At 43.7% G+C, this 18,481-nt stretch overlaps 1 protein-coding gene across 3 annotated transcripts in view; it reads left to right on the top strand.

Annotated features, from left to right (window-relative positions):
- Positions 1-18,481, top strand: part of LOC129384665 (uncharacterized) — a 173,030-nt gene that overhangs the window by 124,101 nt on the left and 30,448 nt on the right. For all 3 annotated transcript variants that reach the window (XM_055070267.1, XM_055070265.2, XM_055070266.1), the window contains exon 7: positions 17,543-17,790. In XM_055070267.1, coding sequence (XP_054926242.1) covers positions 17,543-17,790 — 248 coding nt within the window. The remainder of the gene's footprint in view (positions 1-17,542; positions 17,791-18,481) is intronic.

Here is an 18,481-nt window from a genome sequence, read left to right as displayed (position 1 = left end):
GTAGCCCACCCTCATACATCCATAAAGGAAGGTGTTTAAATGGACTAATATAACCATTTGAAAGGGCGACTGACTCTAATGGCACCATTTTCTCCAATGTTTGAGTTGTCGAAACACGCACGGTTTATTTTGGAGCAATATATCGTTATGGTGCATTTGGACAGGATTGTACGCACAACAGGGAGTGGAAGAGCAGGTGGTAGACTGACTGCTGGAGGTGAGACATTTCTACAAGCCTGGGTGATTACCACTAACGTTCGCCCTGTAAATAGTTGTACATTGATTTGTGCGTCGGGCTTTCACTTTGTAATGTTTGCTGGCGGTGCGGGTTAACAATATCTTACTCTATCACTACCCTAGTCATATGTCGTCCCTCGACGTAAACCCGCCGTGTTTTCTAACAGGTTTATGAAAAATAATAGGATTTTTATGAAAAATCCGCGCAGCCTGGCTTCGCACTACGCGCCTAGAGACTGCCTACCAAAAGCATTCATTACCTCTACGCCCTGCCAACGCATCGAACTCATTATTACAGCACCTTAAGAGTGCACTAGCTTCTCTAGCTGCTTTGACAGGCTGATGCGACCGTCTTTCGTGCTTCAGTTTATCCATATATATAGAGCCAGCTTAATCACATTAGGCAAAGCTTTATCTTATTTAATAATATTTTTTGTTATTCTTCTTGCGTTGCTCCTTTGTTTGGCGACGAACATGTGCAATCAAGTAGCACGTCAGCTGTAATAACGGGAACAGACACCTGTAAATTCTTCATTAGAAACGCCGTGTTGCTGTCTTTCTAGCATCTATCTATGTACGCGTATGCTCCAGATTGCAAGATTTTCCAGCTTAATTTGTACTTGACGGAGGGACGGCGGAAAAGCCTTGACCAGTGAATCCAGCTATGCACAGAAATAGGCCGAATGCAACGGCGGTGTGTCGTTATTCATGGCCCGTGTACCTCAACATTGAAACAAGTCATCATCATCATCATCATCATCATCATCAGCCTGGTTACGCCCACTGCAGGGCAAAGGCCTGTCCCATACTTCTCCAACTACCCCGGTCATGTGCTAATTGTGGCCATGTGGTCCCTGTAAACTTCTTATTCTCATCCGCCCACCTAACTTTCTGCCGCCCTCTGCTACGCTTCCTTTCCCTTGGAATACATTCCGTAACTCCTAATGACCATCGGTTATCTTCCCTCTTCATTACGTGTCCTGCGCATGCCCATTTCTTTTTCTTGATTTCAACTAAGATATCATTAACTCGCATTTGTTCCCTCAGCCAATCTGCTCTTTTCTTATCCCTTAACGCTACACCTATCATTCTTCTTTCCATAGCTCGTTGCGTCGACTTCAATTTAAGTAGAACCCTTTTCGTAAGCCTCCAGGTTTCTGCCCCGTACGTGAGTACTGGTAAGACACCAGCTGTTATATACTTTTCTCTTGACGGATAATGGCAACCTGCTGTTCATGATCTGAGAATGCCTGCCAAAGGCACCCCAGCCCATTCTTATTCTTCTGATTATTTCAGTCTCATGATCCGGATCCGCAGTCACTACCTACCTGTCCTAAGTAGATGTATTCCCTTACGACTTCCAGTGCCTCACTACCTATCGTAAACTGCTGTTCTCTTCCGAGACTGTAAAACATTACTTTAGTTTTCTGCAGGTTAATTTTTAGATCCACCCTTCAGCTTTGCCTCTCCAGGTCAGTGAGCATGCACCGCAGTTGGACCCCTCAGTTACTAAGCAAGGCAATATCATCATCGAATAGCAAGTTGCTAAGGTATTCTCCATTAACTCTTATCCCCAATTCTTCCCAATCCAGGTCTCTGAATACCTCCTGTAAACACGCTGTGAATAGCATTGGAGAGATTGTATCTCCCTCCCTGACGCCTTTCTTTATTGGAATTTTGTTGCCTTCTTTATGGAGGACTACGGTGGCTGTGGAGCCGCTATAGATATCTTTCAGTATTATCACATGCGGCTCGTCTACACCCTGATTCCGCAATGCCTCCATGACTGCTGAGGTTTCGACTGAATCAAACGCTTTCTCGTAATCAATGAAAGCTAAATATAAAGGTTGGTTATATTTGCACATTTTTCTATCACCTGATTGATAGTGTGAATATGGTCTAATATTGAGTAGTCTTTACGGAATCCCGCCTGGTCCTCTGGTTGACGGAAGTCTAAGGTGTTCCTGATTCTATTTGCAATTACTTTAGTAAATACTTTGTAGGCAACGGACAGTAACCTGATCGGTCTATAATTTTTCAAGTCTTTGGCGTCCCCTTTCTTATGGATTAGGATTATGTTAGCGTTTTTGCAAGATTCCGGTATGCTCGAAGTCATGAGGCATTGCGTATACAGGGTGGTCAGTTTCTCTAGAACAATCTGCCCACCATCATTCAACAAATCTGCTGTTACCTGATCCTCCCAACTGCCTTCCCCCTTTGCATAGCTCCCAAGGCTTTCTTTACTTCTTCCGGAGTGACCTGTGGTATTTCGAATTCCTCTAGACTTTTCTCTCTTCCAACATCGTCGTGGGTGCCACTGCTACAGTATAAATCGCTATAGAACTCCTCAGCCACATGAACTATCTTATCCATATTAGTAATGATATTGCCGGCTTTGTCTCTTAACGCATACATCTGATTCTCGCCAATTCTTAGTTTCTTCTTCACTGCTTTTAGGCTTCCCCCGTTCCTGAGAGCATGTTCAATTCTATCCAGATTATACTTCCTTATGTCAGCTGTCTTACGTTTGTTGATTGACTTCGAAAGTTCTGCTAGTTCTATTCTAGCTGTAGGGTTAGACGCTTTCATAGATTTGCGTTTCTTGATCAGATCTTTCGTCTCCTGCGATAGCTTACTGGTATCTTGTCTAACGGAGTTACCACCGACTTCTATTGCACACTCCTTAATGATGCCCACAAGATTGTCGTTCATCGCTTCACCACTAAGGTCTTCTTCCTGAGTTAAAGCCGAATACCTGTTCTGTAGCTTGATCTGGAATTCCTCTATTTTCCCTCTTACCAATAACTCATTGATCGGCTTCTTATGTACCAGTTTCTTCCGTTCCCTCCTCAGGTGTAGGCTAATTCGAATTCTTACCATCCTATGGCCACTGCAGCACACCTTGCTGAGCACGTCCGCATATTGTATGATGCCAGGGTTAGCGCAGAGTATGAGGTCTATTTCATTTCTAGTCTCGCCGTTCGGGCTCCTCCGCGTCCACTTTCGGCTATCCCGCTTGCGGAAGAAGGTATTCATTATACGCATATTATTCTGTTCCGCAAACTCTACTAATAACTCTTGCCTGCTATTCCTAGTGCCTAAGCCATATTCCCCCACTGCCTTGTCTCCAGCCTGCTTCTTGCCTGCCTCGGCATTGAAGTCGCCCGTCAGTATAGTCTATTTTGTTTTGACTTTACCCATCGCCGATTCCACGTTTTCATACAAGCTTTCGACTCCCTGGTCATCATGCCTGGATGTAGGGGCGTAGACCTGTACAACCTTCATCTTGTACCTCTTATTCAGTTTCACAACAAGACCTGCCACCCTCTCGCTAATGCTATAGAATTCCTGTATGTTGGCAGGTATGTTCTTGTTAATCAGGAATCCCACTCCTAGTTCTCGTCTCTCCGCTAAGCCCCGCACTCTAAAAACAAAGAGAGTGCCGGGCACTCTCTTTGAGGGAGTAGCGGCTTGTCCCATATTTCACTCTCTTTTCGAGAGTAGATCGACCCTCTTTGAGAGAGAGTAGGTCAACTCCTGTTGACAGAGTTTTGTTACTCCACCGCAAGGGATTGCTAGTACGCTTCTGCAGAGTGATAATACTCTTCCCACAGGGAGTGCTAGTACTCTTCCGCAGAGTGCTAATACTCTCACCGCAGGGGTAATGGCACTCCACCAGACCGAGTACTTCTACTCCCCCAAACAGAGTGTTAGTACTCTTCCCAATACCCTCTTAGCGAGGTCCTGGCCACGCATGCAGGCAGGAAATCAGATCAAATTAGGGTCGCTGATACACCATTCCCTAGGCGGCTCCTCAGAGTCAGTGGCCCAATTCCAAGCGGCCTTCAGAATAGGCGTGAGCAATGTTATGCAGGATTTTAAAGTCATTTTTCCTGGCTATTTGCAGCCTATCATAAGGCGTGACTGCTCGGAATCGGCCTGTGCGTATATGTCCCGAACGCCACTGCGGAGAAAAAAGACGCTAATTAACAGTCAATCCGCAATTATCTTCGCACATTTCACAATCAGGAGACACATAATCTAATTAGAACACAATAGTCCAGGGAATCGCATACTTATGGAGAACCACATTGCTCTATACATCACGTGGATTCGAACCCGCGTACACTCGCATCTATACAATTCAAAGCACGCATCCTAACCATTACACCACAGATCCACCACGCTCAGTCGTGTTCTTTTAGAGGTTATATACATAACAAATGTATTTGAGGAATCGGCTGCGGTGGGTAGAGTTTCTCTGCAGTGTGCTGTGCTGTTGTGTACTGGAATACGTTTGCGTTTGCATCATTTCCATTCCTTGCTACGACTAACGAAGGAATACAACATAGACGACGACGTGAGAACTATTCACGCCTTGTCGTCACCCCAGGAAAATAACGAATGTGCCATTCAGCTCACGATCAAGTGCTTTTCCAGTCCATGCATTATATGTTCTCCGAAAATACGCTGATACAAAGTATCGTGCCAACCATCCACGTATGTGAATTTAAGTCGCGCGTATACTGGTGAGCATTTCTGTTTATTTTTTCCGCCAGTTCGATTCGTATGTGGTCAACTGCGACGCCAGTACCAGGCATTTCGACGTGCCTCACGCTGCCGTGTAGGCGTTTTTTTCAAGTGCATTAGTTTAGAGTTTGGTTCAGTCCGCTGTGAGCTGTTGTCCTGCATTAGCAGCGGATCGTTAGCGTTTTGAAGAGCATGCATTCCAGCATTTGGAGACTGCTTATGCCGATAGCCGCGTCACATGCATTGCCACGCATGTTTAAATGACTAATGTGTCCACTTGTTACGCGTGCACTGCTCGTATCCTGTGGCAGTGCTCGTTCTAAAAGCTTCGAAGACCATCTACATTCATACGTGTGTTCAATATATATGCACAGGATGGACTTGCCGGCTAGTTGGTTGAGCATTTTAGAAGAAACAGCGCAACACAAGGACGACGCAAAAACATGGACCACACCACGAAGCGCTGGTGTGGTTGATGCTTTTTTTCGTCCTGGTGTTTGCGCTGTTTCTTCTTCCCCGATACACGCACACCACAGGTACGCGAAAGTTTAGGAGCATAGGGCGTTAACTTTGTTTTCCCCGTTTCCTCTCAGTGTCAATGGCACAATGCGTTGCCCGGAATTGCGCACGCTTACCCCCATATTCAGAAATGAATCATAACTTGAAGCCCATGTTTGGCTTGATCTAAATGACGCAAGTCGTGAACGCACCAAAAAAAAGGCAGTGAGCGCCTGGGGAACGTTCGCACCAGGCGTCGTTAAATAAAGTCAAGCATGAGCTTCGTATAATATAGATTTCTGAATACGGGGCTAGTCATCTACTTCTCACAGAAAATGTCGAAGAAACGCCCACCAAAACCAGGCACATTCGTAAACTTAACTAGGCAATACGAAGCTCCATAGAAAAAGAGTGGTATTAAAAGCTTTCAGTATTTTTCTTTACTCCAAAATGGTTGCGCTCTCGTGGCTTCAATGTACAGAGATAGTGCAGCGTTAGCTAAAAAGCATGAATTTCCGAACTCCATGCCAAAATAAGCTTGTAAAATTATTTAGGTGCTAGAATCCAGGTTTTGTAGCGATCCTTGAAAACCCTTTATTTCTAAAATGCCATTTTCAAGGCATTGAAAACCCTGGAATTTTTAGAAGTACTGGAAAGTCCTTAAATTTGTACACTTGGCTAGACTTAGCAGACATTGCCAAGCGCTTTTTTTCCCTTCTGTGACACTCTTCGCATGTCACAGAGAATTGTCTGCGGAAGTAATAGAAGGAAAGCGACATCCTTAAAGTTGAAATTACAAAGGAGCTGCAGATACCAGTTTAAGGCACATGGAACCGGCGACAAATGTACTTGGAGGAGCAGAAACAGGAAGCTCAACAGTTGAGGCATTCAAAGAAAAGCCGTGATGAGTAAATTGAGAGCTACAGACACAATAAAAGGAAATTATAAATGACTATTGCTCATTTGGTGGTGAAAAGCTGAGGCAACAGATGACATCCCATACATTGTCAAACCAAACAGTATTCAAAAACTGCAAATGTTGCAGGCCCAAGTAGTTAATTGTGCTATTGCAGAAAAACTTTGAGCGCTTTCTTGAAATGCTTCCTTGTGCGCGTTTAGTGATGGGCGGTGAAAGGCAAATTAGCAGTCTTTCAAATGTTTGAAATCAGTGAAATGCGATTTGTTTTGTATTCTTTTGTTTGCATTAAAGTTAACGATGTTGTTGAACAAGTTATTGCCTGTCCAAACTACTAAAGAAATCGCACGAGGTCCTTGAAGTTACTGTGTCGGGGCCTCGAAAGTTCTTGAAAACCATTGCATTTTTTTCTTCAATATTGCTACGAACCCAGTAGAACAACTGTCATGGAGTAAAAACCTTGGCTGAACAGGGGCTTATACGAAGAGCACAGGAAGACTAGAAATGCAGTAGTAGGCATGGAGGGCCCTGAAAAAATGTGCCACATCTGCTCGTCTGCCTTATGTTTCTGCATTGACTGTCACATTTTTAATAGAAGTGCACTTACTGTTCTACTCCAATAAACGCAACATTACCAACTCCAGTGTGGGGCAGTCCTTCAGCCAGTGCAAACTTTTTCTGTACATCCCTGTTAGCTCTGTCATTTTTCCAGCATTGTAGTACAAGATTTGTTAAACTGGTTTCGCAGAATATGAGCAGTATACTCTTAAATTAGCTGTTTATTTGCATGCACAAGTTCAGGTTCTCAGTTTGGTTGCATGACAAATTGCCATACCTCAATAGATACAAGAAAAAATGTTATTAGAGTTTAATAAAATACAAACAGTAATAATCACAACAATATAATGACATTCATTTCTTTTGGTACGTATACAGCCCATGTCTTGACACTGTATAAGTTCAACTATAAATCGCAAGTACTGTGTCCTGACCACTATTACTCACATGTGTAAAACCATCACAGCAATTCTTCAACAAATATCACAGTGATTAGTGACATACACTTTATAACTGCTTTACATGAACATAATGTATACATATGGTCCCTGTGTACCTACACATGACTAGTGCCACCCGAGTACTATTACTCACAGGTGTAAAACCAACAAAGCAGTTCTTTAAAAATATCACAGCGCTTAGTGACGTACAGGGTCGTCCTTTTTGAAAGGGAACACGCGAGCGCGTGGCCTGTGCTCTGCGGCGGCTGCCTAGAGCGCCGGTCAGTGGCAGCAAGAGGAAGCACGTCCGCTTTTGCCGTCATCTATTGACGGTAAGAATGACTAGGCATGGCCGATTGTAAGAGCCTACGGGACTCCCTTCCCCGTATTACTGATGCGCAAGGAGCGGGACCTGCAGCGCAGCGTCTGCTGCTAGCAAATCGCGCTCGCGCTGCAGGCCCCGCTGCTTGCGCATCAGTAATACGGGGACGGGAGTCCAATAGGCGCTTCCAATCGGCCATGCCTAGTCATTCTGACCGTCAATAGATGACGCCAAAAGCGGACGTGCTTCCTCTTGCTGCCACTGACCGGCGCTCTAGGCAGCCGCCGCAGAGCACAGGCCACGCGCTCGCGTGTTCCCTTTCAAAAAGGACGACCCTGTACATGCTGTAACTCCCTTGTAAAAGCTTAATACAAACACGTGAGCACACAGAAAGCTAGCAGTGGGCCTACATGGAAATACCACCGCCTCAATACTAATTCACAAGTGTAAAACCAACCAAGCAGTTCTTTAAAGAATATCACAATGCTTAGTGACATACATTTTGTAACTAGCTTATATAAGCTTTATACAAACATGAGAACATACACAAAGCTATCGGTGCACCTACATAGAAGTGCCGCCATCTGAACACTATTATTTGCAAGTGTAAGCTCAACAGAACAGTTCGTTATAGTGACGCCCATTTTGTAACTGCCTTATACAAGCTTAGTGCAAGCACAAGAATGCGGAAAAAAATAAATTAAGAACTTGCTCTATGAATACACAAACAGATCAACACAAATGGTAAACACCGCTTTGAAGACACTTGACCGTGACAAAGCGCAGTGCTGTGCCGGTTGAAACTGCCATCCACAAAAGTATTGATCAATGCTTAAACCACACGCAATAAAGTGCAGAAAGACTGCGTCTCTAATGTGCCTATTTTAATTCAAATTTCTTGAATATAGGGCTCTCTTGCAGATAAGGCAGCTGATCCAACTGACCTGATTTTACACCTGCTAAATGCATACAATGCACTCAGATATAACTGGTAATAATAATTATAAAAGGCATTTAAAAACTTGATAGTATGATGAAGATGCATGACTAGAAAAGTTCTGTCCCCCTCGTACGTGTTAAAAACGTGCAAGTACGGCACGTGTTCTTTTTTTCCGCAATTTTTGCATTAATGGACACCCGGGAACCTCGAACCCACAAAAAAAGAAGATACTGCTGTGTTAATAGTGTTATGAATAATTTTTTGTGATAGCTTTTTACAGACAAGTTGCAGTCTCGTTTCTGGAGGTTGAGCTGTATCATGCAAAATAACATGGAAAGTGGTCACATAGGAGCATGACACTATGCCATAATGTTCGTTTCAGTTGACTCTCTTGCCCTACAAGTCACTGCTCACTGTGACCAGTGATGGAACAGCAGTGTCTGTGTAATTTTCAACCTACTTCTGTCCTATGCCATCCTTACCAGAGTTGGCGGCACATAGATACCCAAATTTCGATAGTGTTGCTTTCTCATGTGGTTGTTTTTGATTTGCTCAAGATCAGTTGGCACTTAGGCTGCATCAAACTTCTTTTTTACCTCTTCAACAACAACATAAACAACAATCTTATGACACGTGTGTTGTCCTTCTAGTTGCCTACAAAGACCAGTTAATCTAACAACAACACTGATAGTCTCTACTATCTTCTAATGGAGAAGATGTGTGTCCCACCATGTGTCCCACATTGTTGTCGCTATGTGGGCTGGCTGGGGAGGCAACAACTGTATTATGTTTTCATATCTTAAAGTGATGCTTGTACTGTGTTATAACACTTAACTTAGACTTGCACTTGCTGCACAAGAACACTGGCTCACAGTCGTGGTGAAAAGCTTTTGTATGTTGAGCAAATGAGTTGTATGCACTACAAAAAAAGTCACAGTGATAGCACACATGTTGCTCTACCAGGCCTGGTGCGGTTCCTTCTGACACTGCTGCTGATGCTGACACACTGCTGCTTGCCTCGTACACTGTTGCAGCTGCAGTAGACATGGCCGTCTCTGTATCTATTGCTGCCGTGCCACCTGTCATGGTAACTTCAGGTGGTATCGGGCTCACTTCTGCAACAGAGATGTCGTTTGCCCCTTGAGGGCTCTCGTCATCAGGGCCAATAATTTCGTAGGCATTGTCTCCTGCATCGAAGAACCAATAAGAACAGCCTGAATTAATAAACATAGCTCTAAAAAGTACGGACATCAGAACTTAACCACAAGCTTTGCACATCAGTGACCAGGCTTAATGAATAATACTTGCAGGAGGAGTTACACAATTGTGTGTGTACATTACAGTTAAGCCTCATTAGAAGAGATACTCACGAGGCACCGCAAACATGTCTCTCGAAACCAAAAATTTTAAAACACTGAGGAGCCAGACTAGATCACTTTATTATACATCATCACTAAAGTATGTTTAGATATATCTGAACGAATAATTGCTCAGAGTGGCTTAAAGGGCCCCTAAACCACTTCTCGACATTTTTTGAACATTTCAAGTAAACACGCGCATCAAATTCAGTATGCCGTCTCAATTGACGATGCCAAACGCCACAGTGCGTAGCACTGTGGGAGCACCACAATATGAAGAAAACGACCCCGTGCGCCTCTCTGGACCTATCCTGCACCCCACAGTTTGTCCTCATGACAGAAGGAAACAACTTGATTGCAGTAATGGCTGCATGTGATCTGAGTTGATTGAAACAAACAATACGTAAGGTTTCCCTGTATGTAATTTTATCAGAGTGCTTTTTAGATGTCCTGCTGGCGATTCTGGCTGCACGATGTTTCTCATGCTTTTTCGCACGATTCCTTTCTTTTCCACTCCAGTCTTTTTTCTGGTTTTCTCCCCTTTCCCTTCCCCCTTGCGTAAAATAGCACACCTGAAGTATAAAATCTGTTGAATTATTGTGTGTATCAAACCTGTTAACATGCGGGCTTCTCTGTGGTCTGTGTTGTATTTTTGCGCTGTACAAGTCAATTCAAAATGAAAGATGGAATGTCCCTGCCTTTAGTTTAATTGTATATATATATATATATATATATATATATATATATATATATATATATATATATATATATATATATATATATATATATATATATATATATATATATATATATATATATGTGTGTGTGTGTGTGTGTGTGTGTCTCTCATGTTGTGAAATATATGTACATTCAGGAGTGCCTGCATGCTCTTCTTCCCTGCTCCAGTGACGAAAAGGAGAGCCTTTTTATGTACCATAGTAAAACATTCACAGGTTTTCGCTGTGCCCATTACACCCCTTATTATATGGATCTGTCACAATACAGAGCCGCAGTGGTCCATAATACTAACCCACCCCAACATAACTATAAGTTAGCACATACCGACATGCTGTGAAACAGCGTTTGCAAAGCCGCTGGTGCTGGCAATTTCTGCAGCACTGCAGTGGTACAGCCGAGTGCCACCTGTATAGTGACAAATGCATATGCATGTTAGCAACTCACTAGTTGCTGATGGTTTCATAAGCTTTACACTACACAATAAAGTAATCTAGACAACTTTGTTGGAACAAATACACATAATTAGGACACCATTTAAAGACTAACACGATTAATTGCCCCCAATCTCTCAGTCACTAAGAGATAATACTACTGAAACATCGATGGAGAGCTCAGATTAACACAGCCCATAAAGGACAAGCTTTCTTTGAGGAAAACAACTATAACAGCGGTTAGTTTTCTTGATCATTTTATGTGCTAGCTTTGATTTAAATGTCATGCAGTACTATAACATATGAAGTGCCGCATTTCTAGCAGCAGAAGGCGTCGTCAGCCTCATGGTACAACTGATTTTTGCACTGTTTGTGTCAGTGAGCCTACACATACAAAGAAAACCGAATTCACACATACATATACAGTGCCAAGTGCACTCCTCCTTCTGAAAACGCAGCCACCAGTTCCAACGCTGCTGAAAGGAAAGGTTATATAGAGTGCGAGACTGCATGGAACTACCACTTATGACTGTAAGTGTATGATCTGCTGATTGGAGAGGTAGTCACATGCTATTTCTGGTCTCTTTTAGAAGCATTATTAAAGGATGGATTAAAATCTATTCATAAGTCACGAATTTCACGCATCCACAGTTTGGTTAAATAACTTGTGAGAAAAAGACATGTTTACCTGGAATAGCAAGCTTTTTTCCCGCTGCGAAATGTTCCTTCGAATTAATGAAATAACTTTACAGCGTCATAATGCGTTTCTCGCAACTACTTAACGGCAGTGGCGAGTTAGTGTTTATATCCGACTCATTGGGCGACAATACTGCCAAACACAAGTGCTTCACGAACACGAGAACACGTCCCTCGCAGAGAATAGCAACCATATACGCCTCTGTGAGACATGATCGCACCTTTGTGGTCAAAATGTACATTAGAACGACATCACCATCTCATTAAAAAAAAAGCCTCCATACAAGGCAGCCGCCAACTGCATAATGTGAAATTGCAACTGATGTCCACTTACTGGTGGCCTATGTTTGAGTCACTTTTGGCAGTTGACTGGGTGCTGAGAAATGCACGTCCTGGGTTGTCCCTGCAATACATACAGGGTTATGTCAAATGTTGAACATACATATATGCCGGCATTTCATCAGTCGCAAAACAAACGAGTAAACTAATAAACAACTGTAATGTAAACAGAGTACACATGATAAGATAGGCTGTCAACTGGTAATGCATTACGCGAAAAACCTAATGCATAGGAAAGACTATATTTATACACGCGAAGCTGACACACAATTTAATTCGCTCTAGGTTTTTCCGTGCAGTATATTTAATTTATTATGTCTTGTGGTTAGAGCAAAATTAGTGTAAATTACGCACTAAATTATGTACCCTGGAAAACTTTTCTTCAATATGCACCTGTGCGCGCTTCGAATGAGTAGCGTTGTAAAATTTACATACATGGCATTTAACATAGTTGCTGAACACGGATTTCATTTGCCCTGTGTCGTGTACAGTGAGCTACATATATCTGCCCCCCCCCCTTTTTTGTACTAGCCATACTGCGTGCCATTGCACCTTACGCACGTCAATAAACCTCATGACACAGAAATAAAAAAAAAGCGCCGATCACCCATGCCTGCATGTTGTAGGGGGCCTAACCTAACCAAGCATGGGCTGTTGCTTTTTATAGTAAATACAGGCACCGTGCTCATTGCAAGTATGTATCATGTCACTAAGCAAATATGCAATTTCATTGAACCACTATTTTTTATCACATGGATGTGTCTGTTGAGAGGCAAGACAAAAAGCAGTCACTTCTCAGAACTAATCAGCTTTTTTAAAACACATTTCTAACTTTTCAATCACACTTGCTGCTATGTGTTTGTCTCCAGAGAGCATACTTGATTTGACTTTCCAATCGGAGACATTACATAAATATACCATGTTAAGATGACTGCCTGGAGCACGGGAGAATTTTCATCTTGGTGTAACATACTGCATCTTGATTTTGTTTACATTTGGTCAAATGGTACACCCAATATACCCACATACTAGTTTTCTTGTCCAAATTGCATGTCAATGTATTTTGATTTTTTGACATTGGCTCCTCTGCACTACGTGAAGTCACGCTGCACTGGCTCTTTCACATCCTCGTGTCCTTGCAGCTGCCTTCTTGCGTTATATAAAGCAGGTGCCTGAAAAATATCGTATGCAAAAGGCAACACAAGGGCATGGTGCAAAACAACATCAAGACAGTCAAGGCCATGGCAATAAAAGAAAGTCTTAGCTCTTAGTCTTCTTAGTGAAATGCATGCAAAACATCCAAATGACTGCAACAGTCAACTGCTAAATTAACTTCAATTTTAGATTTACACAAAAAAGAAATACCGGACAGTTCATCCTCGTTCGGCACGAATGTTCGAATACTCCTGCTAATGAATAGAATATTGGTCATTTTCAGACATCATAGGTCTGTCATGAGTCTGGTGTATCGCAAACACCCATTGTGACACATCCTAAGCACGTGCCCAGTGTGCCCCCCGCACCATCCCTGGTTGTGCCACTGCTGAAGCCATAATTTGAGGATTATAGCTGCAAACATGATGCTCAGTAGGGATGAAAATATTGTCCTTCAGTTCAATGGATATATGGATGTGCCTATAAAAAAGGGCAACAAGGCTTGTTATGGCAAGCTTACCCACATTTCAATACTAACAAGAAAGTTCACTGCGACCTGCATCTAAGCTTACTAAAAGGCATGAACTTATTTTCATGTATGAGGTGCGCAATGGAGTTCATTTTTTACAGACCCGACTTACTGTTGCAGTTTGAAATCTAGCATTTTAGATTCTTGAAGGCATGTAAAAGTTGCAGTTAAACCGCAGTTATTAGTTTATTACACCAACCTATTGTTCTGTGTACGACAGACTGGTAACACGGAATTAAAGCAACATTTTATTTGGATATTTTATTTCTCTACTAAAAATATTCAGGCGATAAGCACATTTTGATCTGCATGCAATAGCAAAATGCACACATTACGCTTGTAACCCCCAAAGGAAGGCTGATTTAGCTATTCATATGACATAACTCTGACACGCCAACTCATATTAGCAAATACAAAGGCATGTCGAAAACAATAAGCGTGCGCAAAGCGCCCTTGCAATTGTAATTACCACAGCAGCCGTTATATTCGATGCCGATGCATAACTAGCTGCTCGACAATTCACCGAGTTCGTAGACATAAGCATCCTTTCAGTTTCGCACCGTGCACGAAAACCGCAACAGGAGACAAAACCAGACCTACCTATAATCAAACCATTTCAATACATGAGCAAAAACAGTTCAGTCTTAGGGATAAACACTGTGAGAGCGATTTAGTGCGCGACGGCGACGAGCGACGGCTTCGAGCGACAAAACGGGCCGTCGCTTGAACAGATGGCTCGGTTCTGGACATCTAGAAATCGTCGCTCGTCCCCCGAAAGTGCTATGAGCGACTAGTCAATAGCGCGAAGCCGGAACTGGATGTACATCGCTCAAATACTACCGATTGTCGCGCGGAACGAGCAAATGATTCAATTTTTATACGTGCAAGGATAAGAACCTACGGCAAGACCTCCGGAAATATTTTATGCTACTTTTTATAGTAAAATACATCAACGTAAATTACTAAAGCACGCGTCACGCGTGATTGCAGCCCTCAGGCTGGCAACACCGGGGAGGCGTCGCTCAATATCGTCGCTCGCACGGAGCACGACTTGTAGGCGACGAGCGAACGCGACAGCCATCTCCATCGCGTCGCTTGTAGCTGCCGCGCGCAAGATCGCTTATATGGGGTTAATACTTTTTTCAGCATTAAACATGGATTCCTCATGCGTTTTGAGTAAGTTCAAGATAACGCGCCCAACTGACCTCTTGCAGCATGCCGCTGAATGCCTGCGGCAAAGTTTCTAACTAGCACTGGTGCTGCACGTAACTTCAGTGGTCGCAGATTCCCCCTGCGCGAGACACCGTCAAGCGCGCGGTTTATTTATAAAAAAAGCATGCTGCCAGCAAAATGACGCCTTCTGTTATGTGATTCCTTAGTTCAACAGCGTTCCGTACATAGTATGCTGCCAAACTGAATAAATTCAAACACACAAAACGCACGCTAATCACGGTCCGCATAGGCTCGGAATCACAGGCTGGTGAGCGAACCATTTTAAGCGTCCTCTCGCCTGGCGTCTTATTGAACATACCATAGTTCTGGCTGCGTTTGCGATCCTTAAAGCTCTTACGGACAACGGCAATGTGATAAAATCACATGCAGTTATCGCGACGACTGGCTTTTTCGATTGACATCGAGAGACACAGCGCGTATGCCTAGTACTTTGTCAATCGCGTCGGCTAAGCGCAGCGACGACTTCCTGGCGATAGCATGACATATACGGAGAATGTGCACCTAAGTTAGAATTCACTTACCATGGAGGATTTGTTGTTATATCCAAGGCATGACGAACGACTGTCGTGTTTTCGTAGCGACGCGAGATGGCTGACATACGATCTCCCTTGGCTGGCCTTTGCTGCTGCTGTGCTGCTCGGCGGACGGATCACCTTTCTCCGGTGCTGTGTTGTTCCGCGATCTTGAGCGCGCGCGCGCGCGGTGGAGCAAGTCCGAGTGAAAAAGTAGAGCGCTCGCTACGCGTTCCTTTGAACTGCGGCGGCCTCTTCTCTTAGGAGCAAAACGATGTGTTCTTTGCTCAGCGTGCATGAATGAAACATTGCCATGTTCGGGGCCAGCCACCTACAGTTGAAGCAGAAGATTACGCTACGTTTTGTCCTCTATTGCCGCAAGAGTAGAACGGGCATTCTACTCTCTCTCTGACGGGGAGAGTGAAAAGCACATTTCACTCTCTCCTTGGTGAGAGAGTGAACAATGCATTTCACTCTCCTCGACATTTTGCGAGAGTAAAACGACGCTTTGAAGAGTGAACAGGCTGCTGGGGACTGAGGGCCGGGGTTTGATTGTGGTGTTCATATAGGAGGTTGTGGCTAAGTAACTGCACCAGGGTGGCCAATCCTGCTCTGGTGAGGGAGTGCGTTACCGGTTCTGGTCACCAGGATCTTGCCACACTCCAGACCTGTTAATGGAATTTTATCAACACGCGGATTTTTTTTTTTTGGTCCGGTGGAAAATTGCGCGGCACCGGGATTTGAACCGCGGACCTTGCACACGAGGTGGGTGTTCTACCTCTACGCCACCGCTGCAGCCCATTGAAACAAGTGCACCACTTTTATTTATTTTGCCGACGATTACGGTAGTCCCTTATGCGAAATTTGAGCGCGTTTTCAGGTCTGCCTTTGTGGGCGTATTCTTGGCTTCGAAGCTCTCCATAGTAACTCGCACTTCACTGCCTGCGCTATCAAAACGAGGTACACTTTGCGTCTACACGTTTGACTAATGGTAGCACCAAACACTGGCATTCTGCCTGCTTCACAAAGTTTCCCAGCAGATGTACCCCTGAACTTGCTTGAGACCTACTCAATTTTCTGCCATGCAAATTCGTTCCATCAATTTTGTCAGACAGAATTGCCTGTGGTGAGAACTATAAAACAATCAATAAAGTACGTAAATTATGGTAGTTACATTCCAAACAACTATAAAATTATGACGATTGCCAAAGTGAAACACTATGGGTAATTATAACCATCACTTTCTTTGATTAGACGCGTATATCTATGTACACGAGCGTTTCTGGATTTCGCTCTCATCGAAATGCGAACGCCACGGGTGGGATGAAACCCCCACCTTGAGCTATACAGCACAACGCAATAGTCACTATGGTATCGTGGCTGAGTAAATATTTCGTGACACATACAACAATTTCCGCAATAATTTATTCGCTATGACAGCAAGAAGCTGGAGCTTGTGCTATATAATCTTGTCTGCTTATCAGACAGGAGATATCCGTTAAGCTGTAGCGTCAAATTTTGCAATTCTTGGCAGTAAATCTACTCCTCCATGCAAATATACTGCGTATGTGTAACAATATATTGCTGTATCATTTATTGCTGTAATTCAATATATGTCTGTACATGAAGGCACGTGGTTGGGGATGTATTTATACATTACACTGTCTTTCCTGTCAATTGGAGGTCAGTGTCGCAAGACTATTACTGATAACAGTATCATAACGTAATGCTCTAGAGGAAATATGGAAAAATTAGCACTGCAATTTGTAATCCGCTCCCTTGTACTAACATATAGCACCATGGCTTGTGCGCAATGTTTCAGAACGAGAATATTACCCTCAATTTTCTCCACTAAGAATTAGCTCCTCTCCACAACTTCGTTGCACATCAAAATCAAGATATTTTGCGATATGGCGGTGTTGTTCATAGGTGTTTCGGAGAGAGTGAAGTGCACCTTAAGAAGCTAACTCGAAGATTTGTTTTGAGGGAACTCTTCGGCCTCACAAGAAGTCATCTTGTTCTAAAACTGCAAAACATCAGATTTTTTTGTTAACGAGAAAACATCAGAACAACACAAGTTCTAACAAACTTTTCCTTATGTTTCTTACAGCATCCAACTCGCCTAGTTTCGCCATCAGCGAATTAAGTAAATACGATAAAAACTCACCGGCAACGCCGCAGTTTACCACGTTCCCCGTTCCGTTGCCTGCCGGTGCGCAGACGTTCGTTTACTACGTCAAGTACTGCAGGAAGCATCTCATCATCGACGCAGGAGCAGGGATGAAAGTGTACAGTCATAATTTTAAAGCCCCTAGGCGCTGCTACGCGAAGGATTTGTGGGGAGAAAACATCAACTTTGTAAGTAACTTGATACCCTAAAGAACCAGAAGAAACGGGGTTGACCGATGGGCCCTATATTTATTAATCATAGCATAACAAGCCAGCCAAGAAAGACACCAAGGACAACGCAAGGGAAATTACTTGTACTCTATTACTTGGTGTAACGAGTACTCGTGACGCCTGCGGCAGAACGGATGTTCCACATACGCCACCAAGTTTTGTGAGTGGTAGCGCTGGCCAACAGTCCCAGGGTTTGTTCTAGTTGTAACAGATAAATACCCCAGGAAGTCGATGGGAGAATGGCGCCGCGGTAGCTCAATTGGTAGAACATCACAGGCCTAATGCGAAGACGTAGGATTGTCCCCACCGGCGGCAAGTTGTTTTTTCGTCCACTTTCATTTCCACTAATTTACCATTTAATAGCAAGTTATTTTCCCTGTATTGTCCTTGGTGCCTTTGTGTGTTCGCTTCTTATGCTTTAGTACGCTAAAGAATTTTGGCAGAGCGCATAACACTATGCTCCAATGAGACTGTTGTGTCCTCACAATACGCGCGCAATCGCTTAGTGCAAACGCTAGTGCGCCTGCGCACGATGCTTACCGCGGTAGCGGAAGGCAGGACTCTTGCCACACTCCGCCGCCAGGCCGATTTAGCGGAGCCTTGCGGCGCGCCCATTTGGCTTCTGTGCCGCTTTTGCAGGAAAGCTCAC

Source organism: Dermacentor andersoni, chromosome 5, assembly GCF_023375885.2.
Source record: "Dermacentor andersoni chromosome 5, qqDerAnde1_hic_scaffold, whole genome shotgun sequence".
In the NCBI taxonomy this organism is placed as follows: Eukaryota; Metazoa; Arthropoda; class Arachnida; order Ixodida; family Ixodidae; genus Dermacentor; species Dermacentor andersoni.
This window is presented reverse-complemented; position numbering and strand designations above follow the sequence as displayed.